The sequence below is a fragment of the Diorhabda sublineata genome, chromosome 7 (genome assembly GCF_026230105.1).
Source record: "Diorhabda sublineata isolate icDioSubl1.1 chromosome 7, icDioSubl1.1, whole genome shotgun sequence".
Taxonomy (NCBI): domain Eukaryota; kingdom Metazoa; phylum Arthropoda; class Insecta; order Coleoptera; family Chrysomelidae; genus Diorhabda; species Diorhabda sublineata.
The window spans coordinates 29,432,624-29,460,140 of NC_079480.1; the positions used below are offsets into that span (position 1 = coordinate 29,432,624).

At 30.8% G+C, this 27,517-nt stretch overlaps 3 protein-coding genes across 6 annotated transcripts in view; 2 read left to right on the forward strand and 1 right to left on the reverse strand.

The window, feature by feature from the left end:
* The window catches only part of LOC130446673 (solute carrier family 46 member 3-like), a 70,206-nt gene extending 61,881 nt beyond the window's left edge, over positions 1-8,325 (forward strand). For both annotated transcript variants that reach the window (XM_056783051.1, XM_056783052.1), the window contains exons 6-7: positions 2,656-2,896; positions 8,202-8,325. In XM_056783051.1, coding sequence (XP_056639029.1) covers positions 2,656-2,896; positions 8,202-8,298 — 338 coding nt within the window. In that variant the 3' untranslated portion in view covers positions 8,299-8,325. The remainder of the gene's footprint in view (positions 1-2,655; positions 2,897-8,201) is intronic.
* On the reverse strand, positions 8,279-16,416 carry LOC130446674 (uncharacterized). Of its 2 annotated transcripts, none has more exons than XM_056783053.1 (3): positions 15,782-16,411; positions 15,165-15,725; positions 8,279-8,540 (listed from the first exon to the last, which is right to left on the reverse strand). In XM_056783053.1, the coding sequence occupies exons 1-3, from the start codon at positions 16,167-16,169 to the stop codon at positions 8,353-8,355; spliced, it is 1,137 nt and encodes a 378-aa protein (XP_056639031.1). In that variant the 5' UTR covers positions 16,170-16,411; the 3' UTR covers positions 8,279-8,352. The 2 variants fall into 2 exon arrangements, with proteins under 2 accessions (XP_056639031.1, XP_056639032.1); XM_056783054.1 differs by having other exon boundaries at positions 8,353-8,540; positions 15,165-15,647; positions 15,782-16,416.
* Positions 16,417-19,158: 2,742 nt separating this feature from the next.
* LOC130446268 (TM2 domain-containing protein CG10795) lies at positions 19,159-20,897 on the forward strand. Of its 2 annotated transcripts, XM_056782400.1 has the most exons (4): positions 19,175-19,525; positions 19,582-19,663; positions 20,366-20,638; positions 20,698-20,897. In XM_056782400.1, exons 1-4 carry the CDS (start codon positions 19,318-19,320, stop codon positions 20,723-20,725), a joined length of 591 nt encoding a protein of 196 aa, XP_056638378.1. In that variant the 5' UTR covers positions 19,175-19,317; the 3' UTR covers positions 20,726-20,897. The 2 variants fall into 2 exon arrangements, with proteins under 2 accessions (XP_056638379.1, XP_056638378.1); XM_056782401.1 differs by having other exon boundaries at positions 19,159-19,525; positions 20,366-20,897.
* Positions 20,898-27,517: the final 6,620 nt, after the last annotated feature.

Consider the following 27,517-nt stretch of genomic DNA (forward strand, 5'->3'; position numbering starts at 1 on the left):
CTATATCTTCAACTGTTTCGGAAATATAAGGATTTTTAAGATTTATCACAAAAATTAACATTAAAAATTATTTTATTCCACAAATTCCCTACATGACACAGTGGGCCCGTTGCACTGAAAACCTGGCCAAAAGCGTCAAGTGTTCAGGAATGCCGCCAAACTTGCTAATTATGCGAAAGGGATATTGGGTCTGTAATTGGGTGCAATAAAATATAAATAAAAGGTCGACCTTATATTTATGGTCACTTGAATCAGAATTTGTTCGAGCAGTGTCTAAGTGTGTAAATCTAAAGAAAATTTTGAACTATTTATTTGTGGTTTGGATATAATTTAATCATGGGTGAAATGGTGGTTTAATGAAAATTATTTTCATTAAAAAGTTCAAGTCGGAGAAAAAACAATAAATAGTGAACTTTTGCAGAAATATAAATTAGTCACGCCTAGTCAAGGGCGTGTCAACTTTTTATTTAAATAAAAGAGAGTATAAAGAATCTGCTCAAAAAAATTAGCTGCCCAATTGCAGTCCTTTCCACGTTATCTAATATCATAGAAAAATTGGTCAAAAAAGGCTTTTATAATTCCTGTTTAAATATAAAATACTCACTACCCATCAATTTGGATTTTAAGTAAGTTCATAACGTCTGCTCCAGCCTGAATGGCCATCACTCCACTACAACAACTTTTTGTAATTTTTCTAAGGCTTTCGATTGTGAAACTCATAATATTTTAATTAACAAATTGCATACCTCACCAACAGAAGTCAGCTTGTAAGGGTTGATACAACGATGTCTTCTTGCAAGTCAATAGAATGTGGAGTGCTCTAAGGCTCAGTACCAGGCCCTATTTTGTTTCTTCTGTTTATAAGCGACATCACCTGTCTAGATATCATTTTCATTCATTTGAGGGCATACTCACTAGAAAGTGCCTTCTATTCTTTAAACGACTTTTATTCTAATAATAATATTTAATTCCGGGCATGCTGCATACTGGTTTAATTGTGCTATGGACTTTTATACTAATTATTACCTATTTCCATTACCTATAATTCTGTTATTCATTGGGGTTTTTCTTCTGTATGTTAAAATTCTATTTTATTTGTATCTTTATTTAATTACTTTTATGTTTGTTTTTTATCTTTTACAAGCTTTTGTCTACAAATTGTAACAATGTTCTCTTTCCCTAAGTGCTAAAATGAAATAATTTCATTCGGTTAATAGAAGTTTTTGATACTGGTAGTTACCAACAAGATGTAGGTAATAATTATCATATCAGTGAGTCAATACATTCACAAAATTACTATCAATACATAGGAAATAATAAATTCCCCCCAAACAATTCTTCAGTTAAATATGTTAGAAGAAAGTAAGGAAAAAATTACTATATAAATTTGAAATGTTTGAGTCTCTTTTTAAAATATAATGTACCTTGGATAATTCGATGCATTGACTGCAATCACGTTGCTCTATTTCACAACTCATAAATTGAGCTACTATTAAAAAATGGTTTTAGGTTAGAATAGAATTATTTGCGCTTAATTAGCAGCAAAAGTACAGAGCTAGAGCAACTTTGCGAGTGGAGGGATACATGAGAATCTAAAAATTCCCTATCGCTACCAATCAAATCACTTCCTTTGGTGATCGTTCGCTTGTGAGAGCGATTAATTGCCACCATTCACTTCCAATTTCACATCGCATAGTTTCGATTTCGATATTTGTCTCTTGTTTAGCCATACTTTATGCTTTTTTGATTTAATTAGGAATTTTATCTCGTTGTACACTAGCGTTTGCACTTTACTCGCGGTTTCACTAATCACTGCTTGGCGAACATCCATCGTGGTCGGCTTCTTCGTTTCCTCGTAGGCCAGTATGAGAAGGAGCCCAACGTATTTGGAGTCTAGGGCCAAATTCTTTTGTAATCAGGGCATTGGAAATTTCTAATTTGTTAAATTTGCACAGAGGGTTGTCGATGGGAAGGATATTGATTGACCATGGAGAGGGAGTTTTAATTTTGTTAGGCAGGAGGTTTGGGCAATCGTTTGGAAGCTCTACAAAAATTTGATTGGCTCTTACATGAAATGACGGACCGGTTTTGGGGTTAGTCGATTGTGGATTTTTGTAGCGATTGTGCTGTGTGTTGGATTCTGGTGGTTTGTGCGGCAAGTTACAACCAGGTATTTGTTATAAATAATACGGTAATACCAACGTTATTAATGATACCAAACTCAACCTCATTTGACTTGCGGGTGTCAAGGTATCTTCATTAATGTTTGGAAAAGTTTCCATTAACAGCTAGTAGAATTTTATCCATTGTAGGTATCTTTATGATCTTTATAAAACGAGTTCACTTTTCTTCAGATCAGTTATTTCATAATACCGCCTATTTGTGTGATATTTGAACGTTCAAGTACGAGAGCCTTATGTACATTCATTACTTACGTTTTGATATGCATGGTTAAATTGCAATTTAATTCCACAGGAGTATTATTTGACGTTTGCACTTTTATTGTACAAATTCGACATTCTTTCGAAAAAAATTGAGGGCTACTAAATTTGACTTAAATTGTTAATATTTAGTTATCTCCTTTTTTTATTAATAACATTAGAAAATTTTGGATATTAATTGAAATAAATTATTTATAAATATTCCTATTTTCAGGTACTGTAGCTGGTATAGTAACAAAATTGTACAAAATAATAAAAAGATCATATGCGACAAAATTGGTAACGCGAGAAGATACCGCAAAAACCCAATCGCTATTTAGTCTTTCCGAAGCCATTTCCCCAGCTGTGGCTGTACCTTTATATAATTTAATTTATGTTAATACCTTACATACTTTTCCAGCTGCTGCCATATTCTTCAGCGTGCTTCTTTACAGCATTTGTTGTTGCCTAGTAATGTAAGTTTAACAAATATATTCTATTATATTAAATACACGTAACGGACCTTGTAAGTGAAGTCTAGTCATTTAAAATTAATGTATACACATAGGTTAGGTTAGGTTAGGTATCGACATTATAGTACAAGATCCCTTTGCTCGTTTCTGCAGCCATTTGTTGTTTTTTAACGAAATCAGTATGTAATGGTTTAGCGGTAGATTGCCTATGAACAATAGCGTATTTGAAAGGGATGAAAGATAAATTTATATTGCGTTTATTGTTAAAATCTCAAAAATGCCTCAAACAAACATTTTGTAATGCGCTCAGAAGCAGACAAAGCGCGAATCAGCTACGAGTGACGTCACTAAATAGTGAACGCCCGATGAAGTTCGATTAATGTCATTTGTCATTTGTCATTTATTTACATTGTTTTGGCTACCAGTGGATCAGTAATTTTATTTTTAGAAGTTTACAGACGAATTTACGGTTTTATACCCAATTTTTTGTAAATAAAAAACATTTACAATAGAAAACGGATAACTCCGATGTTCCAATTCTAAATACAATTTTGCTGGCAGGCTTTTTGGAGCCAATGATTTCTGAGCTGCTGAATTTAGAAACGTTAAAATTTCATTATAAGTACATACAATTTGGTGTTTTATTTAAGTTATGATATTTGAGTTGCGTAGACTAATATTTCATTACATTATTTTAATAATCATTATAAAGTTAGAAAAATGAATATAACAATTTATACTTACATCAAGATGATCTTCATATATAAATTGAAGTTGTAGTCGATAAGCTCCCTGTTCAATCAAGGGGTAACCAATTTTTTCCTTACATTATTGCTGTAGGCACGTGAATAAATAGTTTTCCAGGTGTTCTCAAGGAAGTATTAGTACATTGAGGCACCATGCAAGGCTTATAAATTTTAAAAGACTTTTTATACGACAAAAACAAGTAAAACGATAAAAAGAGCTGTCAACTGTCTACTGTTAACTGATATTGGCAATGATTTTAGCGGTAAGCTTAAACCAAAAATCGGAAATCTAGTTAGTCTAATTTTTTCTTGAAAAATTAGACTATTACGGTAGGCATGACTAGAAGAAAAATGGGGGGCACATCATTTTTCCCATGTTTTGAGACCTCCTGAACACGATTATGATGGTTTTTCGAATGTCTGTAGTTTATATATATATATATATATATATATATATATATATATATATATATATATATATATATATATATATATATCTGTTTAAGCTACAATTCTTATTTTCGTCTCTGGAGCAATTGCTATGGGTCCGATTTGGTTCAAAATTAGCATACATGACTTTTTTGGCGGGGGATTGATGTTATTAGAGTTTGGTTGAAAACAAATGAATATTTCGAGGGGTCGCAGTGCAAAAAAGTGGTTTTTGACCTTTGCTCACCTCTGCAGGTCAAACGAAAAACGACTGAAAAATGAAATTTCACATGTAGGTTCAATTAGTTGCGAGATGATTTCCTGTCTAAGGTCGAAACTTTCCATCTCCACCCCTCTCCATTTTATGGTCATTTTTGTTATAGAAAAAGTTTAACTAGAGGGTTCGAACTTCGCATGCAAGTAGGGGTGATGTTGAAGAATTGTCTTTCTCAAGTTCAAAGTTTTCTTCTTCAGTTCTTCTAGCACAAAACGCCCGAAATCATTTTGATCGTTGTAATTGTTCAACTGGACCGCCTCCTATTTAATGAATAATGTCATTAAGACAATTTTTTCTTCGTTGTCAATTGGAATTGAACAAGAGGGTTCGAGATCACCGGGTCTATTGAAATTATGAATTTTCATTCGAGAGAGAGAGTTAACTTGTGAAATGAAAATTTATTGAGAAATAGCAAATTTTCCATATAAAGAAATAAGATTGAGAATTGATATCATTTCCAAGAAATTCATTTTATGGAAAGATTTGTTTGTGTATTAGTTAAATTCTTCATTCGACGAAAAATTCGACTTTCGTGATGGAGCTCTGCTGCTCACGGCTTTTTTTTTGATTGGGACAACTATTTTAAAAATTATTATAATAATTTTGCATGTCATATTGGGTATATATATATATATATATATATATATATATATATATATATATATATATATATATATATATATATATATGGTATGAATATATTCAAAATAAATTATTAAATAATAATAAGATATAAATAAAGCAATAAGTTCAGTTCTGTTATTCGGTTATTTAGAGCAGTTTATCACAATAAAATAAATAACATTCTTTATATTAAGTTTTGGCCAACACTATATTCTAAATTATTATTTAATTTTGACAAATCCTGTATAATCAAAGAATTTAATCCATAAATTGACAGATAAAAACAGGAGCACCAACTTCAAAAGTTTGTGTGACATACCAACATAAATTTTAAGGTTATAAATGATAAAATATAAAAATTTTGACAACTGCAATGATAAAATTAATAACATAGGAATGAAATAAATACAACAAAGAAATTATAGAATAATATTATTTGAATAAAGTCACAATAATTTAAAAATTTAGAAATGACAATTTAGTAACTAACTTTTAAAATAAATATCATTGGTTAAAAGAAAAAAAAAAGTTTGTTTAAAAAAAAAAAGAAGGAAGAAGAAAATCAACAACGAAATTTTTTTTTGACAAGAAAAGAAAAGAGTAAAATAATTTTAATTGAAATTGAAAAAAATTAAAATCTTGATAAAAAGGCATAAAATATTCAAAGGATTGATAATTAATAATTGTATAAGTGTAGTAATAAGAAATTAGTGAAAACAATTAAATAAAGTGAAATAAGTGAGAATACTCACAAAGGGACAATTTCCAAGATAAAGAAGTTGTGAAAAGGAAAAGAACAGGAGTGGAACTACAGCGGAGTATCCGTTTATTCTGCAAGGCCGTAACAATTTCCAATTTAAAAAAAAATACAACATAACAAACACTTAAGGTACTGTTCTATTAAGTTTAAGTATTTCTTTTAGTATATAATATTTGAGTTCACATTTCCATATAATTTAGTTTTATGAATGTAATTACGAGTATGAATGAATGAATGAATGTTTGTAAAATAAAATAATTGTAATAGCTAGTTAAGAAATTGTATATTTTGAATATTTTATTCATTATAAAGAACAGATCCGGTCTTAAGACTATTATCATCTGACCTTATAACCATAATAATTTATCGCAATAAAATTTTTTAATTTGACCTCACAATATAATACCCTGAGAATAAAAAAAAATAATAATAACATAATAAAATAAAGAAATTCAAATAATTATTAATGGCGCCCAAATTAAAATCTGATTTTATTTAAAATAAAATTTATAAAAATAAACATTACACACTATTAATACCATAACAATATATATATATATATATATATATATATATATATATATATATATATATATATATATATTTAAACCACTTTTTCAGAGTTTGTCAAATACCGCATTAGCCGTAATTTACCTAATGTACGAAACTTATCTCTTGTGCTCATACTTAACTGTAGCGAGAAACGCCTCAATTTGCGGCTATTTTTTAACTGACAGTCATGGATTATAGTAAACAGAAACTATACAACTTCAATTTCGTATCAAAATTTAAGAAAAGAAAATAAATTATCAATAAAATTTGTGTTAACACCTACCAATCCTACCGTACCGGCTGACTGAGAGCTGGTAAACATTTTTTATCTTCATTTCTTTCAAAATGACGCAAAATTGATTTAATAAATATAAACAGGATGTTTCTATACTCGACCGACAACGAGAGATCTCAATAAATGATTCATTTTGATATAGGAATACGAACCCTTACGGGGCCTAGTTGCTGAGATATAGTGTGTTTAAAATTTTAAATCAAAATAAAAAATTTGTCATAAACAAAGAACGTCTGCAATTTTTTTTTAAATTTCGTGACCAATATGCTCCTTAATACACTAATATTCTGACATAAACAAACTTTAGAATAATTTAACCAGTGGCGTGCTGTCAGGGTTAGTTGTCATTTTTATCCCCCTATTGTTTACGCCACTGGAGCAAATTTCTTTTTTAATTTTGTTTTAAACTGCCTGATTATTTTAGGTTGAAAAAAAATAAAATGGACAGTGTTGTAAATATTTGCCTCTAAACAAAAGTCTGCAAGTACGTTAGTAACTTACAAATTAAATAATTATTCATTTAATTTCGAATAATGATAAAGCATAATAATACAATAATAATAAAATTGGCAATGAAAATAAAAATAATAATAGTACAAATTAAATTTAAACAACACCGAATTACAACAATAACAAAATTAACAAAGTTACAGTAGTTGTTCAAACTGTTGGATGCTTACTTCAATACACTTATTAAATTAAATGGAGAAATATTGGATGAATTGTTGGAGAATGTACCGTTAAATATTACACCACACATGTGTTTCAACACGATTGAACATCTGGTCATTTTGCTGCGGCGGCAAGAAATTACTTGAACAGAGAAAATGGATCGGTCGGGGTGGACCCAATTGTTGGCCTCCAAGATCACCTGAATTAAATCCTATCGATTTTTTTATAAGAGGCTATATGAAGTTAATGTACGAAACAATCATCGAATCTCATAACTAGAATTCAAGCTGCGGTAGAAATCATTCAATCCCATCCAGATTTATTCTCAAAGACACGTTTTTGAAGTTAGCGGCCAACAGTTTGAACTACTACTATAACTTTGTCAATTTTATTATTGTTGTGATACATTTTTGTTTGAACAATTGAGATTATGAATAATTTTTATTTGTTTTGAACTACTCACCCTTAATCATTATTCGAAATTAAATGAATAATTAATTAATTTGTAAATTACTTGCAGCTTTTTGTTTAGAGGCAAATTTCTACACCACCGTTCATTTTAGCTCCATAAAAAGTAACCTCAAATATTTTTTGAAAATATAGCTTTTTATGATGCGATTTTTTTTTAAGTTTTATCCAAATAGCCGTTGGTGATATTCATACTGAATACACCACTGACGTGCATTTCGTCTTCAGACACTGAAGCAAACTAAAATCTAATAACTTGACTTACCTGTTTTATATTAAATTTTCCCACCAATAAACCAAGCGAAAATAATTCTCGCGGGAGAAGGTTTATTGGTGGGAAAATTTAATATAAAACAGGTAAGTTTTAGTTTACCTTCAGTTTCAAAAGACGATAACTTGGTGTTGGTGTAGTTATAGTGTAAACAGTATATTCAACTTTTATCCTGTCGATTATCAGCTATTGATTATTCTTGATCAACTTTTAGGTGGATGTACTGTTCAACCAAAATAGAAAATAATAATGAATTTATTGAAGGAGAAGGTCGAGACATGAAAACAGAAATGGAGATTCTTCATATGTGATTTTATTTAAATAAATTTATTATTCTAGTCTACAATTTCATTAAACCCTATTAACTAGAATTTGTAGTTTGTTAAAGTTTTTGGTATAGTGACAGGTTTAAATTTCTTCAATAGAACTTTATGTTCTTCACTAGTTATGAACAATTTTAGAAACTTCTCATGATGATTTGGAAGTAACTGGACTTCATTCTGTACTGACCATTGGATGATTTCAATGCATCTCCGTAGATCTTTTTGATGCACTACAAACATAGTATATCTATTTATTATCTTCTAAAAAATTAAGGAAAACCAGTATGTGTAATTCAATAGTGGACATAAAGTTACCATTCGCTCATGCACGTGTAAAGGAAGACAAGTCCGAAAAAGTGCATTTTGAGTTAACTACTAACACTTACCAATTACTTAGTACAATCCGTGTCAACAAGAGTTATCTCCCAACGCAATAATATATGGTAATATTTTTGGTATTTTATGATTATTGAAAAACTATTATTGTTTGAAATAATCGAGCAATATTAGATGCTCTGTGTGTAGTGTTGGTAAGCTTTTTCAGCAACTTTTTATAATTTTGTAAAGCGGCAACAAACAAAATGAAGTTATGTGATCTAAAAGAATTAAAGATCTCTTAAAGATTTAAGAAATAGAGCTAGTATAGGCACTTATCTTACTTTGCACTATTAATATGTCGATGTTGACACTAAACTGAATGATAATAATTTCAGATAAGTGCACTCGAACATCCGGAAATACATTTCACAGTAGAAGAATTTCAGCTGAAGATTCGTGTACTCCTACAAACCGAGCAAATCAGGAATGTACAGGGTCCTGGACGAGCTGAATCGATATGCATATGGGAAAGTACTGGGACTAGTGTTTTGAAAATTTGCTTGCATGGGTTTTCCGAAATGCTCGTTTCAGCTAAAATAATTTTTTTATTAAATTTTTGGAAACTTTGCGATAATTATCGCATGCCTAATGTCTACCATTTTTTAATTATTTCACATTTTCTAAATTTTTGGACACATGCTACACTCCACTAAAAAATTATATTTCCAAGTTTAAGTGAGACACATCTAATATTTTTGGGATTTGGACAAATAATACCTACAGCTTTCAAAATCTGTGAAAACCTTGACAAAAATTTATATAGGGTGTTCATAAAATTGTGCCGAATTTCGCTTTCTCTTTACCATTGGATTCTACGCTTTAAATTAAGGGGACTTCCTTAGTAAATTCATATAAGAAATAGTTCGAAAAGTTTTCCGAACTCTTTTCTAGCAGTCTTCTTTTAGTTAGCGGCGAAGCATACACGACCCCAAAGAAAAAAATCTAATGGGGTGATATCCGGTGAACGGGGAGGCTATTGATGCGTCCATCGTGTGCTATCCATCGGTCCTCAAAATGAGTCTGTAAAAAGTTATTCACCAGCGCACTACCGTGTGGTGGGGCTCCGTCGTGCTGATAGCACTGCTGATTCCAATTCAGATTTAGTGAGTGTAAATCATTTTTTAATATTTCTAGATACCTGTTACCTGAAATAAACTAAAATTTGGAGTAAAATTCACCCTCTGATATGAATAGTAAGATTACCAATCAAATTTTCGTCATAAAAATGTACCACCAGCACACTGTCATTTTTAATCGCAGCAAAAACATTGAAATTCCAGTACCGTTGAAACTGTCTTTCACGCAACATGTGAGGATTAGTATCACTCCAATAATGGGAGTTACGCCGGTTAAATATTCCATTCTTCTGAATTTTACACTCATCTGTCCAAATTAAGTTTTGTAAAAAATTTTCGTTTTTCTGAGTTTTAATTAATATAAATTCACAAAAAGCAATCCTTTGATCGTCACCTGGATTTTTTAAATTTTGTACCGACGAAATTGAATACGGATGGAATTTGTGTTTTTTAAGAGTCCTGTGAATAATTATCTCTGATATTCCCAAATCCCGCATCGGTTAATGAATTTTCAGGATACACTCTGAAGTATCCCAAGACTGTAATTTCACTGGCTTCATTGTCTATGACAGATGCAACAAACTGACCGTGGGTTTCACAATTATGAATGAACCGTGTAAGTATATCAGGTTGGGTCGTGGTCTATCCGAATATCGCAAAAGGAAAGTATCGCAGGCTCGTTTAATAGCCCCATCACATTCCCCGTATATTACAAACTAATTGAAATAATCTTCATTAATAAAATCCTAAATGGGACATGATGAACACTTTTGCAACGCTTAAACGTCAAACTGTTTTCATTGTTTGTTTGTTGATATGTTAGCTTTTGTTTTTGATTTTTGTCACTCCAAATAACTGACAATTAAAAACCATGAAGTTTTTTCAAGTTTCTACAAAAACCGTTAATTTCAGATATATGAATTTACTAACGAAGTCCCCTAAATTAAAAGCGTACAATCCAATGGGAAAGAGGAAAATGGGGGTTGCCATTTGAAAAAATTAAGTTTTTAGATAGCGAAATTTCGTCACAATTTTCTGAACACCCTATATAAATTTTTGTCAAGGTTTTCACAGATTTTGAAAGCTGTAAATATTATTTGTCTAAATCTCAAAAATATTAAACCTGACTCACTTAAATTTAGAAATATAATTTTTTTAGTGGATGTGTCCAAAAATTTCGAAAATGTGAAATAATTAAAAAATGGTGGACTTTAGGCATATGATGCCTTATATAAAGGTATATTGAAATTTTGCGTAGATTCCAAAAATTTAATAAAAACCATAGCATTCCGTTTAAAATAACGAAGTTTGGGTCCAATTCCGGTATAACCGGAAGTTTCAGAAAACTGAAATTATTTTAGCTGAAACGAGCATTTCGGAAAATCCAAGCAAATTTTCAGAACATTAGTCGCAGTACTTTCCCATATACATATCGATTCAGATCGTCCTGAAGGACCCTGTACATATAATAAAGGTCATTTGGATATTTTTTTTGGAGTTTACTCCTTAAGAATCGATTTGCAAATATAAGGGGCCTGGTATGAGAAAAATGTGAGGAGTAAAATCTATCGATGAATGACCTCGTTACGTTTTTGGTGCGCGCCTTATATTGCTGTTTTTATTATAAATATCAATAATTAATATTGTTATTGTAAAGTTTTAATTTTTATCATTGTGTTCCGCTAAAATGAACTGAAAGTATTTTCAAATAACTATGGCAGAAAGAGGTGTAGATGATATTGCCGGAACATCTAACAAACACGTGGTTGCAAGGTATGTTATAATTCATGTATTATATGTATGAGCATGTGTAATTTGTATTTATAAAATATTTTAATAATTATCGATGTAGTTCATATAAATATATATTTGAAAACAACACATAAAATTAGATAATCAACCCAATATGAATTATCGAGATTATTGACTATTTTAAAAAGTTTAATGTAAAATATTTCGTCGATTATTTATAATAAATGTATATGAAATGAATAAATATATATTTATATATGGATATTATTTTCATTAATTAACAAATTTACCCTTTTATACAGTATCAATCTTTTTTAAGTTAAATAAACTCTTTTTGCGTCTGGTTAGACTATCGAACTTAAGGAGTAAACTCCAGTCGTGCGTCGGAGCTGACTCACACATTTTTTTTTTAATTAAACAAATTTATACTTAGTATAGATATTATATTTTAGTCTATAATAACCTTTCACCCAATCGTGAAACACTTGCGAATGTATCCGATGGGCCAGATGATTCAATTCAGCTGAATGCCGAATTATTTCACGTTACAACTGAAAGTAAGTGTGAAGATGATGGTGACAAGGCTTACATAGTATCTGGCTCCTCTAAGAATGTACCTTTAGATACTCTACAAAAAAATCAAGTATATCCGATCTCCTCGCGTCACATAATAGAACAGAATTTAGAAAAAAAAAGGAAGAAAGCTAGTAAAAGGAGACACAAGAGATACGAGGAAAAAACTAAGAATTGATAGAAAAGTGAGCAGGGAGTATTTAACTATAAAAGAAAAATTTATCAAAAACCGAAAATGTAAAGACTTAGGAAGGTGCAGGGAGAAGTGTACAGAAAGATTTAATCATTTAATCAGAAAGTACGAGAAAAACCATTTGAAGACTATTGGAGATTGAGAAGTTTCAACAAGAAAGTGGCGTTTACTTCAGGTTTGATTTTAAGAGAAGAAAAGAAAACACAGAAGATCGTACTACAAAACCAAGATAATTTATCTACAAGTACCGTTTGGAGTTAAATGAAAATTTGTAAAGGGTGTTTTTAAAAAAAAAATTGATTTATCAAATAAATTTATTGAGACAGTTGTAGCATCCTCCTAAGAACAAAATAGAAACTGACAGAATTGGACTGGTTAAGAAACACATAACTTCAATTCCAGCATACGAGAGCCAATTCTGTCGCAAGAGATAGAAAAATTATAACATATTTTTATCCTCTCACAAGTCTTTATGACGAATACAAAATTTGAATTTCGTCCCAAAGCCCCGTCGTTAGGAAAGTTTACGAATCCATTATCAAAACAATGAAAATATCAATAAGAAGTTACAGCAAAGACACCTGTCAAGAAATTGACAAAACGCAGTGTATGAGAAGAAATGCGAAATATCATCTAGAAAAAGAAAGATTAACAAATGAATTGAATAAATACCAACAGGACGCTGAAGATGCATATTCTGTGAAAAAACTGGATAAAGAAATCTGACATGTCTAGATCCGTATTTACGTTTGACTTGCAGCAGTGCCTACCGACTCCAAGTCTGAGCACATCAGTGACGTTTTACAAGCGCCATCTATGGACCCACAACTTAACAATGTATGACCAACATTAAACATGTAACCCTCTATTCTGATACATGTAGTGGTCAGAATAAAAAAGGCCATATAATTGCAATGTTTATGACTTTGATACAAAATTCAAATTTTTAATACCAGAACACACGAGAATGGAGTGTGACATTATTCACTCAATAATTGAGTACCATTATGAGAGTCTTATCGAGCATCCCAAGGACTGGTTTCAGTTGGCAGGATCATGTGGCAAAACAAATTTATTTAAAGTACATGAAATAAAATATGATGATTTTATTAATTGGTCTAGAAAAGTAGATGATCATGGTAACAAATTTGTATGGAAAAATATAAGATGGATTAGGCTACGAAAAAACATGCGGTATGTTTTCCTGCAAAAATAGCCACAACGAAAACGAACCTTAGAAAAAAATGTCATTTTGCAGGAGAAGTCAAAATTTTCTTCCTGCAGATCTTCCGAAATGTAAATATCCAAATTGTATATATCTAAGTAGAAGAAAAATAATTTGATCGAACTCTTGCCATATGTCGATAAAGTATTTCACAACTTCTATAAAAATGTACCTACAAAAGAAATATCCAGGACACTTTACCAGATTTTGATGAAGTCTCTTCAGGTGAATGATTAGAATGAAAGAATAAGTGTTGATTTTTTGTCCTTTCTGAGCTATATTTGTTTATGATTGGTGTAAAAGGCTTCAAGTGTAGAATTTTTTGTGCATTCTGAGCTACGTTTGTTTTCTCAAACCAACATGTTTTTCTTCTGGTTTCGTATGATGTTTTATGCTCAACAACTAAATAACTGTGTTGCTCAATAAATATTGTTTTAGTTTAATATGATGTTTTTACCAAACTCAACTGAAAATAGAACCTTTTTAAAAATCCATATATCTCAACAATATTGTTTTGACGTGTCTCCCTTTACAAGCGCGTGAGTAGTAACCATTGGAAAATTACAATATTTTCATATCAATAAGAAAAATATGGTGAATAACTGAAATAAATCGAAAACAAGTAATTTTATTTATATTGGTGAAAAATTGAAAATCGATATGAAAATAAAATGGAATAGTTTCAGTGGAGTGTTCATTTTTTCCTCTACAATCGCGCGTAAAATGGTAATTCTAAAAAACCAACATAGCACATAAAAAATAGCGAGGAAATCACCAATCAAGAAGTCTTCCAATCCATATGCTTTGATAAAATTAAAAAGCAAACAACATCTACAATCATCATAATATCTAAGTAGAGTGAGAAAACAAAGGGGAGGACTACAATATTATAAAAAAATGAAATCCTGTTTTCATCCGCTAGTTGCTGGAATGTGGGCCATCACCCAGCGCAAACTTGCACGCGAGCAGGAGCGTGTAATCTATTTAATTTATTATGAACGCGAACGAGGACATTAGCGCGGTTGCAAGCATAAAAGTTTGTAAATTGACCTTTAGTCCCATGTTATTCAATATAATAATGGATGAGATCATAAAAAAATGCGGCTAAGCAATGACAATAGTTGACAAAGAAACTAAAATCCAATATGCCGATGATGCCATAGTTTCTGCCTAAAAATTATGATCCTCGAAGATTATTAACACATTTACCGCCGGCACCGCCCCAGGGGCGTTCGACCAATTGCATTAAAAACTTCGAGTCCGCGCGAGAGGCATTTGTATATCTGCATTTTGCAATAGCAAAAAAAAACGAGATAAGAGGACAAGTAGCCAAAGCAAATAAAGTACGCGGTCTTCACAATGTAGAGAATGAAAAGATCTTTCAAACAATATATCACAGGGTGTAGAAGAATGACAATTTATAGTATAAATTTGAGGTGTTTTAGGTTTTTCATAAATATGTAAAGCAACTGTCCTCATCTTCAGGAACCTAAAATTGGTATAATTACCACAACTACAGAACTTCCAACTTAATGTCTAAACTTCCATATTATTATATATCTTCAGTTTTGTATTAATACAGAACTGCTTCCATACCCAACTTCTAGATTGTGTATGCTCTCTTAATGTCTTCTAAGTATTATTCCTTGATACTCACTTTGATAATCCAGAAGAGATAATAAGACACCACTATACTGTGTTTTCATTTCATACTTGAGAAGTGTTTCCAACAACCTATATACAACATCTGTTCTATGATTTTGTAATGATATTGCAACTACATAAGATATTCTACTGATAACATTTTTTCTCAATTCTTCATGTTTGCTCAATAAAACAAGAGCTTCACATTGATCTGAATACCACTCGCTTAGAAAACATATTTGCCAAACACAAGCTAAAGGAAAATAATCTTTATATTCTTTGGCTAAATATTCTGCGAAATTTATTATGCTTATAAGTACTGCTTTGCTTCTACTTGCTACAATATCCACTATCAAGTTTTTCCAAATTAATCTTACTCTACGTCTTAGAAGTGTATTGTGTTGATAAACTTCTTTAAGTAATATTAAGGCTTCATGAATGTTCCCTTTAATCCAAATTGCTTCTGCTATGTAGTGCTTGAAATATGAATGTGGTTCTAAAACAGAGGGATTTGTTTTCTTACATAAATCTTGAATTCTTCTGATAGTGTCAACGTTCCCACACTGTGAGCAAACTAAAAGAATGTCATCACTATTACGACATGAAAACGTAACTTACTAAGTGACTTACCTGATAAAGCATACAAAAGATGGGATAAAGATGGGCATATTTCCAAAGCTATACATTGTTGTATTAAATCAAATATTTTACAACTATCATTTAAATCAATAAATTCTTTGAATAATGTATTAATTTGATCACTACTTAATTGTAGTTTGTCGGGGGAGGAATCCTCTTCTATTTTAATAGCATAGGATTTTTTTGTAACGGATTTCATGGCACTCCACTTGTCTACCTTTTTCTGTATTAATTGAGTAGTGAAAGTGTCCATAGAATCAACTTCTATAGATAACATTTTACCGTGAACATTCTTGCTACTCAAACTAAAAATATTAGTTGTAATTGTTCGCCTCAAACATTCATATAAGCTTCTATTCTTATGTAAACCTAGAGCCATAACAACAGACTTTACATTTTAAAAATCGTTTTAATATGTATTCTACAGATATTGCAATAATGGTTAAAGCATCGTCTACAGTTACTTTTACATCATTTTCTCTACTTTCATCGTTCAAAGTAATTGTACTTCAAATGTAGTGTTTACATCTCTTAGAAAATGACACTAAAATTTAGGTTAACTAAAATGTCAAATTCTACAAGAAGACGAATTGAATGTAACTTTTGACCTACAGTTTTCAATACCTACTATTTCCAGTTCCATCAAGCTAGCAGCCAAATATCCGGAAAAATTAGAAAAAATATATGAATCGAAAGGATATTCTATACTCGTTCTGAAAATCCAAACCCCGAATTTTCTCGTTGATTCGATAAAAATATATTAATTAAAACCGTGGTTGCAAATTCAGACTAGAAAATATTTTTTATTTCCGGTCCAAAGTGTCCTCTGGTAAAACTATAAATACCTATCAAATGCTCCTAATTCTCTCGTTTCAAAAATATTTTACTTTTTGTCTAAAGTCTTAGAGAAACCTGGGCCTCCCCATCCTAAACTACCTGATAATTACACATCACAAACGCCTTTCTCACTAATAAAATAATATCAGAAAAAGACAGGGACGCAATGATCCCTTCTTCACTAATTTCAGTAAAAGGGATAGTCAGGGACATTGATATCAACACCTCAATGGAAGAAGTAGTTACGGAGCAGCAAGAAGATTAAATAGAAGAATCATAAAGATGATACAATTGATTATAAACCAACGCAGACTGTAGTAGTTACCTTTACAGGCAAGGAATTGCCAGAAGTGATTACCATAAATTACTTTGAGTCGTAGGTACAACCAGTTGAACCAGTTATCCAATGTATTAACTGCTTAAGATTTGGGCAAACAAAAAAAATATGTCAGAGATAGAAGAGATGGGCCATATCTGGTAATCAACACGAGAAAGAGGAATGTCAACTGAAAGAGCCTACAAGCTTTTTTTGTAATGCTGAGCAAATCCACAGGCAGATACTGTAAGGAACATGAGAGGGAAAATATTGAGAAATGACATTTGAAAATTGGCAGTATTGCCAGTCAGAGGTTTCCTAGAATTGAAAGACAAAGAGATACAGTCACATTTACTGGTAGGGATTTTCCTGTATTAAGAACACCGATTCAAAGGCAACAATATTTAATAAAAGTGCATAAAAGTGCATAAATTTTGAACAACTTTCTTCATCAAGAATGAAGTATACACAAATAGTAGACAGAAAAAGTAAACCACAATCTCCAATACCAGGTTACGATGCGGAACTGCACAAGAGGCCCTACTCCCGCCACTAGGTAGGACTCTTACTCCAGAGATAATCAATTAGTTGCAGAGACAGGAACAGCAGCAGGTACAGGAGTACCAGCCAAACACTATTACAGTGGTTGACTTCTTTAAAGATTACTGAAACAATCAAAAATTAAGGAAATAACAAAAAGGGAAGTACTTGAGAGAATTGGATAATCGTATATTCTAGAATTATTATTGTCATAATAACTACAGCCCAAAAGCAATATCATCGTGTGTAAGTAAAATGCTAGAGAATGTAAGTAAAATGTAGAGAATAGATCACTTTCTAGAAAACAAGAAAATATTTAATGATCTACAAGTCGGCTTCAGAAAATGTAGAAGAGTAAAGGAATGCATCACAAAGTTAGCTCTAAAGATTTACACGGCATATACTAAAAAGAAAAGAACATTATGCATATTTTTGGATATTTCTGCAGCCTATGATAATGTTCATTGGGATAAACTAGCACAACATCTAAATGAAATGGAAATCAATGCAGACCTAATTCGGTTGATCACCGACATGTTGACAGCAAGGAAAATATTTATCAATCGCGAAACTCTGGCAGGTTATTTGGTCCTAGACAATCCACGAATGGGTTCTCACAGGGCTCTTCTTAAATTCACTTTTATTTAATGTCTACACAACAAGTTTGAGAAATGTTGTGAACCGTTGTATCAAAGTTATCCAGTATTCAAATGATATTGTACGGACTTACTCGCATTCTAATATTGAACATTTAAGGCATAGTATAGAAGAAGCAGTACATCAAGTTAATGAATGGCTGATTGAACAGATCATAGAAATTTCAGTTAATAAGACTAAGGCGATGATATTCAGTAAGAGGAAACTTCGAAAGGCTTCAAAGGAGACATGAAAAAAGCTAGATAGGGCACGGATCAGGCACAGCATTGGGATTTATAAAATCTACCCCAACATTTCTAAGGAGTCGATAGGCTGCAATGAACAATTTTTAGAAATAATGAAAGAATACAATGAATACTCTATAATTTTCACGGATACTTATAGACAAAAGATCAGGAAACATGCGCAATCGGGATAACTCAAAGGGGCCAAAAAAAGAAGATTGCTCGAAGAACCGAAAACCTCAATCCAATATGTACAGCAGAGAGGAATGCAATTAAAGAAGATTTAGAAGAAATTAGCGAAGAACAGGAAAACATTATAATCGTTTCGGTATCGATGAGTGCCTTTCAAAGTTTAGCTGATTCTAAATTAATGGCCAAAATGATAATATCAATCTATATACCAATTAATTACATCTAATATGAAAAATGGAAAAGACATCAAGTTATTATGGGCACCAAGTCATTCAGGTATCTCAAGTCGGGCTGATATGTGGCCAAGAATCAAAGAAGAATTATGGTACAATTGGACTCAATTTTATTGAAATCAAAATCAAAGGAAGAAATTTCTTCTCTATTAAAAATACATCTAGGAAAATTCCATGGTTTAACAATGCTGAACTACTGAGGAAAGTGATTAAAATTATCAATAGAATGAGATCAATACATTGTGGCACTCCACACCATCTATATAAAATAAATTCTAAGGAAAATCCTCAGTGTGACTGTGGATAACAAGCAAATACAGATCCTGGCTGTATGTCGTTAGACAAAAGGCAAATAGAAAAGAAGAGCTTATCCTAACCTGATCTTGAGCTACACATAAGAATATTTGTAAATATAGTTCGGGTTATAAATCCAAGTATGAAGTTGTTGCCAAGACCTTAATATTTATATTCATCATTGATTGCTAAAAAAAGTTGAAATTATGAAAAATTCAAGTTAAATAGAACAAGATGATAAAGCAAAACTTTATTTCCATTTTGGCTATCAGCTTTTATATACCAAGAATTATTTGTAATAGTGCTCCATTCGAAGTCGATTGTAGCAATTTACGAATAGGACAGTATATATGCCCGGATCCAGATCATAAATATTTAGATGAAATGATAGATCCTAAAACACAACAGCTCAGAGGATGTACCAAAGAAAATAAAGCAAAAGGTAAAGGCTGTTTTATATAATTTTGGTTACTTGTTCAGACCTAATTTTATTTTTAGTGAGGTGTCTCGTTGCTAATGGATTATTTTGTTCAGATACTCATAATAGCACATTTTATAAGGATATGCCTTGTAAATGGACGTAAGTATATTTCTGTACCTTGGAACAAAAAGGGCCAATGTCCAAAATTTCAAAATTTGAGTTAAATGCACAATTGAATTCAGGATGCGACATATATTAATTGTTAAAAGGACCAAAGTCCTCTTATTATTAGATCATTGAAACTCAAATATTTTGTCACGGCCAAAGTTATTTACTGGAAATGCAAAAATGGCCAATTCCTCAAATTTAAATTGGGTTTCCTGTCATTTGACGAAAATAGACATTGGCCCTTTTTGTTTCAAGGTACAGATTTCATACATTGCCTTTTTAACACGTTAAGTGCCATGATGATCCCTACGCATCGTCAATGTCTTTTGAAGTTGGACCTTGTTGGTCATAACATACCTCATTATAAATGACTATGTGGAAAGATTAACCATGGTTACCATGTGTTTACAGGTATGAGCGGACCGTCAGGGTCCAGAGGAATAATAATTTTTGTTTAGAAGAAATTTACCGTCACATCAATATGTGGTCCCTGGGTTAAAACAAAATGATGAGTCCAATAATAAGTGTTTATTATTCATATTTTGTGTGTTAAAGAACGATACCACTAGTGTTGTACAACATTGTCGTCCATTGAATGCGACCAATATGACCCATGATCACTGTGCATAAAAAACATCAACATTAGAACAAATAAATTATTACTTATTTGTAACAATGCAAATTTTATTTCAGAAATGGTTATTCATTTGAAACAACCCTATTATTATCCATATTCTTAGGAATGTTTGGAATAGACAGATTCTATTTGGGATATCCAGCCATAGGATTAGCAAAATTCTGTACATTAGGATTCATGTTTTTGGGACAACTTGTAGATATTATTTTAATTGCAACACAAGTCGTTACACCTGCAGATGGTTCTTTTTATGTAATGCCATTTTATGGGCCACATGTGGAGGTTATTAAAAGTGATAATAATACTTATAGATTACCACAAGATGACTGGTGATAGTGCATGTCTTAAATAAGTGATTATAATTTTATGATAAATATATTTTCAGCAGTGCAACAACCCTCAACTACAGACACTGATACTAACGAGTCTAAGAGACTTCTATCAACATCCTCTCCTATTTACAAATAGGTGTTATTTATGAATTGTTTGTTAAAGTTGCTAATTAAATGAACGTATTTATTTATATTTCTGTTGATATAACTCCAAAAAGTTAATAATAATAAACAATAGCTCTTATGATAACAAAAAGTCTGTTTTTTAACATATGTCACTGTACCACCACAATTATAACAAAAAATAAAATAAGAAAAGTTTCTTTCACAAAATCTGGAAAATATAAACATATACAAAGATAACTAAGTGAAAAATAGGATTGCAGAATTGCAAATCACAAACTGTGACTGTATGAAATGTACACCATTTTTTCAGTCTTCATTGATGCTCTGTCAACAATTTCTGCAGCATTTGTTGGAACACTGCAAGCATATCTGCATGTAACCCAAATGAATTCGGTGTTGCGATATAATTTCGAGGGGCATATATAGCAATTATTTGTGAACAACAAAGACTTCTTCATGGATTCTCTTACAGAATTTGTAAGATATGTGTAATCATATTTTTGCATTGCATTGCATTTAAACTATAATTATCGTATTCTACAAGAAATTCTATGTATATTTGATTTTAGTCTATCTCTTCAAATAAGAAGTGGGAGGAGGCGGGAACTTTATTGTGAAAAAACGCCTGAAGTAGTTGTACTTAACCTATCTATGCAAACTTAGTCTTTTTGAAGAGAGCTCCTTTCTACCTAATGAGTAACGTTTTTTTATTTTTTAAAATCTAGCTATCCTTGAAAAATGTTAAATGGAAACATGCAGTTTTAATTAAGGTATATAAAAGTAGACCAAATTAGCAACAGAATAGCGAAATCCGCATGTCGATATATTTTTCGTATTATGAGATATCTTAAGAAATGTGTAAATTTTAAGCATTTTCCTTTAAACATAAATTACTCTGGGTTGACTGAACGGATTTTAACATTTTTTGACTCCTTAAAATTATCTTTCCTTGTTCTATCAATAATAGTTCCAATTATTATACCAATATTACTTATACTGTCACCAGGAAACTACGTTATGGAAGTTAAAATGGAAATATAACTTAAGGTACCTCGCTAGTGACGACCTAAATGTTTAAATTGTCGCCCATCATTTTCGATACAAGCGTTTATTCTTTGAAGAGTAGATTGAACAGCAGTCTCAATTTCTGCTCTCGGAATACTCTGAATGGCGTTTCGTATTCTCTGGATCATGTTATCTATACTAGTGGGTCTAATTGCAAAAACAAGGTCTTTAATCCGGCCCCAGAGATAGAAATCTAAGACGGTTAAGTCTGGTTACCTGGCTGGCCAAAAAAATAGGCCTCCACGTCCTATCCATCTATCAGGGTAAACATTATCTAAAAATTCTCTAACTTGTCTGGAGAAATGCGCCGGACACCCGGAAACAACATAGACCTACGAGTTGCTAGTGATATTTCTTCTAGAAGTGGTAATTAAACCCTTATAAAATTTAGGTCTGACCACAAAATACGTGACAGTAATTGAGGGTCGTTATATACCATATCGTTGTCCCAAAATTACAGGGTTCTAAGTTGTAGATTCGAGAAAAAGCAGTTTTAAAATACAGCAACCCACAAAACTGTAGATATAAGTCAAAAAATAATTATACTCTAATTAGTTTTAGTATTGCAATATTTCATAATGAACTAAAGTATTCTCGTTGCTTGAAATAAATATTTTGTTGAAAACATACTGTTAAAAATAATACTTTTCTGGTTTGTATTTAATAATATAGGTATTAGTTTTTTTACTTTCTGGCCTACTGTTAAGATATATGAAAATAAAAAAAGAAGAGGTCAGTTAGTGAGAATCATAGAGAATTATCGAGAATGATTCATCATTAAGGTTAAGATGATATATTAATATGATTTGTATTGTACATGGAGTTGACAAATAAAGGTGTATAAGAAGGAAGACTATAAGTTAATTATTTAAAAAAACAACAGGTTATGGGCCCAGGTGATTCTGTGGATAATTAAAATATAAAGAAAATGGCTAATTCACAAATAAAAAATATTTATAACATAGAACTATTGAATGGTGAAAATTATTACTCATGGAAATTTAGAGTGAAAATATTACTAGAAGAAAAAGATGTGGCAGAATGGATAGAAAAAGAATTTGTGGAATCAGATTATACAGTGGAAAAAGACAAAAAGGAAGCTATGAAAAAAGATAAGTTATGTAAGTCATTGATAATACAATGTTTGGATGATAAGCAATTAGAATTTGTAACGGAGAAAAATACAGCCTATGGTATGTGGCAAGCTTTAGGAGATATTTATGAAAAAAAAGGATTACCCGGGCAAATGATGCTAAGAAGAATGTTAATGTCATTAAAATTAAAAGAGAATGAAGATTTGGAAGGTTATTTGACAGAATTTGATGACCTTGTTAGGAAGATAAGAGCTACAGGGGCTGTTATGAGTGATGAGGACATTGTATGTATGTTAATGATGGGGATGCCTCCAAGTTTTGAAACAGTTATAACAATATTAGAGAATATGGATCCTAAAGTGTTAACAATAGATTTCGTCAAAAGAAAATTTAGAAGTGAAGTAGAAAGAAGAAAAGCATTAAAATCTGAACAATCAACTTATGAACAAAAATCAGCAGTATTTAATACTACAAATACTAGAAAAATAGTGTGTTTCCGGTGTCACAAGGAAGGACATATGCAAAAAGACTGTAAAGAAAGTGTACCAGGGCAATCAAATTCAAGAGTTGTGCAAGGTGGTTTTACAAGAGGTAGTTTCAGAGGAAATTATAGAGGTGGTTATAGTAGAGGAGGTTTTCGAGGATATGCAACTCCAAGTAGAGGTTTCACTCGAGGTAGAAGTTATCATACAAACTACAGAAATCAGGGAAATCATGTAGAGGTGAACAAGAAACAAAGTTCAGAAGATCAGGAAGAGCAAGATGGAATATGTTTTTTGATGAATGGTAATGAAAGTAAGATTGTAAGTAACGATAATATCTCATTCTATATAGATTCAGGCTGTACAGATCATTTAGTAAATAATAACAAATATTTTTATGAATATTTAGAATTAAAAACACCAATTAACATAGCAGTAGCAAAGAATAATGAATATTTGAGGGCAATAGGTATTGGAAATATTAAAGTTTTGAGTAAAATAAATGGAAAGATCATTGAATGCATAATAAAAAATGTTTTTTACGTTCCAAATTTAAGGAAGAATTTATTATCAGTAAAAAGATTAGAAATGTCTAATGTATCTGTAGTTTTTGAGGGTGGTCAGGTTAGTTTATATAATGAAAATAAATTGATAGGAGTAGGATTTAGAAACAGGCTTTATGAGATTATTTTTGAGTATAAGATAGAAAATCGATGTTTTATGATTGAAAATGATGACAATGAATCAATGATGTGGCATAAAAGATTAGGGCATATATGTAATGCAAATTTAAAGTTATTAGTTGATAAAAGAATGGTAAAAGGTTTGGAAAATGTAAATGTAAATAAAATTGATTTTTGTGAAGCCTGTGTAAAAGGTAAAATGACAAAACTTAGATTTGAAACAAGATCACATGCAAAAAGATTATTAGAGATTGTTCATACTGATGTTGTCGGACCAATAACGCCACTAAGTCACGATGGGGGTAAATATTTTGTTACATTTGTGGATGATTTTTCTAATTTTTGTACAGTGTATATCATAAAAGGTAAAGATGAGGTGTTTAAGTGTTTTGAAGAATATGTAAATATGGTACAATCAAAATTTAACATAAAATTGGCAGTGCTAAGATGTGACAATGGAGGGGAATATATTTCCAAAGATATAAAAGATTTATGTAAATCAAATGGAACTGTTTTAGATTATACAATACCATATACGCCACAGCAGAATGGTAAGGCTGAGAGGTTTAATAGAAGTTTGTTGGAAAAGGCAAGAACAATGATAGAAGAAGCCAACCTGCCAAAAACATTTTGGAATGAGAGCATTAGAGTAGCTGCTTATATTTTAAATCGTAGCCCTAGCAAACATTTAGAAAATGTTACACCAGCAGAATTGTGGTATGGTAAAAAACCTGATATAAAAAATATTAAGATATTTGGATGTACAGCATATGCTCATATACAAAAACAATTTAGAGAAAAGTTTGATCCAGTTTCTGAAAAAATGATTTTTATAGGATATACAAATACAGGTTATAGATTGTGGAGTATAAAAGGAAAAAGGGTGATAGTAGCACGAGATGTTATATTTAATGAAACTGATTTTATTTATAAAATAAAAAAGGCAAGTATTGAAATAAATAATAGAGAACAAAACAGTTTAGAAGAAAACGCTGAAATAGAATCCGAAGAAGATGAGAGTAATGATGAAGCTCATAAAAGAAAAAATTTTGAAAGAATAAAAAGGAAAGTCAAAATTCCAGAAAAATATAATGATTATGAATTATATATGGCATTTGATGCAGTATCATTTGTAGAAAAAGTACCAGAGACAGTGGAGGAAATAGATAATAGAAGTGACAAAAATATGTGGATACAGGCTATGAAAAGGGAAATTGATTCAATTGAGAAAAATGAGACATGGAATGAAGTAGAGAAACCGGAAAAAGCAGAAATTTTGACAGCTAAATGGGTATTTCCTAAGAAACCATTAGAAACAATAATGGAAGACAGATACAAAGCGAGATTAGTTGCACGAGGATGTGGACAGAGAAATACTTATGATTATGATGATATATATTCACCTGTGGCAAAAATGACAACAATAAGGACTCTTCTAACAGTGAGCAATCAATATGGATATTATATAAAACAACTTGATGTGAAAACGGCATTTCTAAATGGAGATTTAAAAGAAGAAATATATGTTTATGCGCCAGAGAGGGTAAATTGTAAACCAGGATGTGTTTTAAAATTGAATAAAGCTCTTTATGGCTTAAAACAAGCTGCAAAATGCTGGAATATAAAAATAAATACATATTTATTAAATTTAGGTTTTACAAGATCAGAAACTGATTATTGTCTATATACAAAAGTTGATGAAGATAAACAAATTATGTATTTATTACTCTACGTGGATGATATCATATTAGCAGGGCAAAAATTAAATAAAATTGAAATTTGTAAAAATGATTTAATGAGATGTTTTGATATAAAAGATAAAGGAGATTTAAAGAGTTTTCTAGGACTTGAAGTAAATTATATTAAAGAAGAAGGAATCTTGGAATTAAGTCAAAGAAGATATTTACTTGGAATATTAGAAAGATTTAATTTTGATAATTGCAATCCCACAGCAACACCTATAGATCCAAAGTTTAATATTTTTGAAAATAAAGATGATAAATGCACACTACCAGTAAGACAACTAATTGGATGTTTAATGTATCTGATGCTTGGAACAAGACCAGATATCAGTTACTCAGTAAATTATTTAAGTAGATTTCAAGATAAAAATAATAGTTTGGTGTGGACAGGATTAAAAAGAATTTTAAGATATTTAAAAGGAACAGTTAATATGCATTTAAAATTTGAAAGAAAAAATAATGAGAGTTTGTTTGAGTGTTATGTGGATTCTGATTGGGGAAGTGAAGTGGTAGATAGAAAATCAGTGTCAGGATATTTAATTAAATTATTTGGTAATATAGTGATGTGGGTAACAAGAAAACAAAATTGTGTGACTCTTTCAAGCTCAGAAGCTGAGTTAGTGGCATTATGTTCCGCAGTACAAGATTGCTTATGGTTTAAGAAATTATTGTTTGATATGAAAGTCAATATTCAAAATTTTAAAATATATGAGGACAATCAAGGATGTATAGCTTTGATAAAAAATCCCGAAAATAACAAACGTGTAAAACATATAGATATAAAATACAACTTTGTGTGTGACATTTTAAATACAAAGAAAATGGAATTAACTTTTATTGGAACTAAAAATCAAGTAGCAGACATTTTAACAAAGGGGCTCCACAAAAGACAGTTTTATAAGAATAGAGATTATTTAAATTTATGTTAAGATATTTTGTTTATTATTAATGTTAATAAAAAAAAAAAAAATCAAAATATAATATTTGAAATTTCATAGAAAAGTATTAAGAGAGGGTGTTAAAAATAATACTTTTCTGGTTTGTATTTAATAATATAGGTATTAGTTTTTTTACTTTCTGGCCTACTGTTAAGATATATGAAAATAAAAAAAGAAGAAGTCAGTTAGTGAGAATCATAGAGAATTATCGAGAATGATTCATCATTAAGGTTAAGATGATATATTAATATGATTTGTATTGTACATGGAGTTGACAAATAAAGGTGTATAAGAAGGAAGACTATAAGTTAATTATTTAAAAAAACAACACATACAACTTTGAGATTCTTGTATAGTGTGTTTATATTTTATAAACGTTTCGGTAGCTGAACATAACTTTTTTAATATTAGTAGAATCATTTCAAGTGATCTTAAAAATTATTCAATTTTACACCAAAAAGGTACTCTTGGTAAAACTCGATACTGTGAACCGTTTTCGGAATATTTTGATTTGAAAATTATGAAGTAATAACCGATGCTGGTATAAAGTAATGATAAATGTATTAATTAATGAAAAAATCACAAGATGAAAATTTCAAAAAAGGCTAATAACATAAAATAGAATTCAATTAGAGTAGCCGTTCAAAATTTCTTCCGTTTTAACGACAATACAAGTCTACCTTTTTTTCTAAAGAATTCATTAATCTTGTAAACGGTTGGGAATCAGCTATGATGTCATTGAAGTG

Coding starts and splice junctions, on each gene's coding strand:
- LOC130446674 (XM_056783053.1), bottom strand. CDS start 16,169: ATGGCTCTAGGTTTACATAAGAATAGAAGCTTATATGAATGTTTGAGG. Junction 15,726..15,781: donor TCTTTTGTATGCTTTATCAG/GTAAGTCACTTA, acceptor ACATTCTTTTAG/TTTGCTCACAGTGTGGGAAC. Junction 8,541..15,164: donor ATCTCTTCTGGATTATCAAA/GTGAGTATCAAG, acceptor CTATGTTTGTAG/TGCATCAAAAAGATCTACGG.
- LOC130446268 (XM_056782400.1), top strand. CDS start 19,318: ATGATAAAGCAAAACTTTATTTCCATTTTGGCTATCAGCTTTTATATA. Junction 19,526..19,581: donor CAAAGAAAATAAAGCAAAAG/GTAAAGGCTGTT, acceptor TTTTATTTTTAG/TGAGGTGTCTCGTTGCTAAT. Junction 20,639..20,697: donor AGATTACCACAAGATGACTG/GTGATAGTGCAT, acceptor TATTTTCAGCAG/TGCAACAACCCTCAACTACA.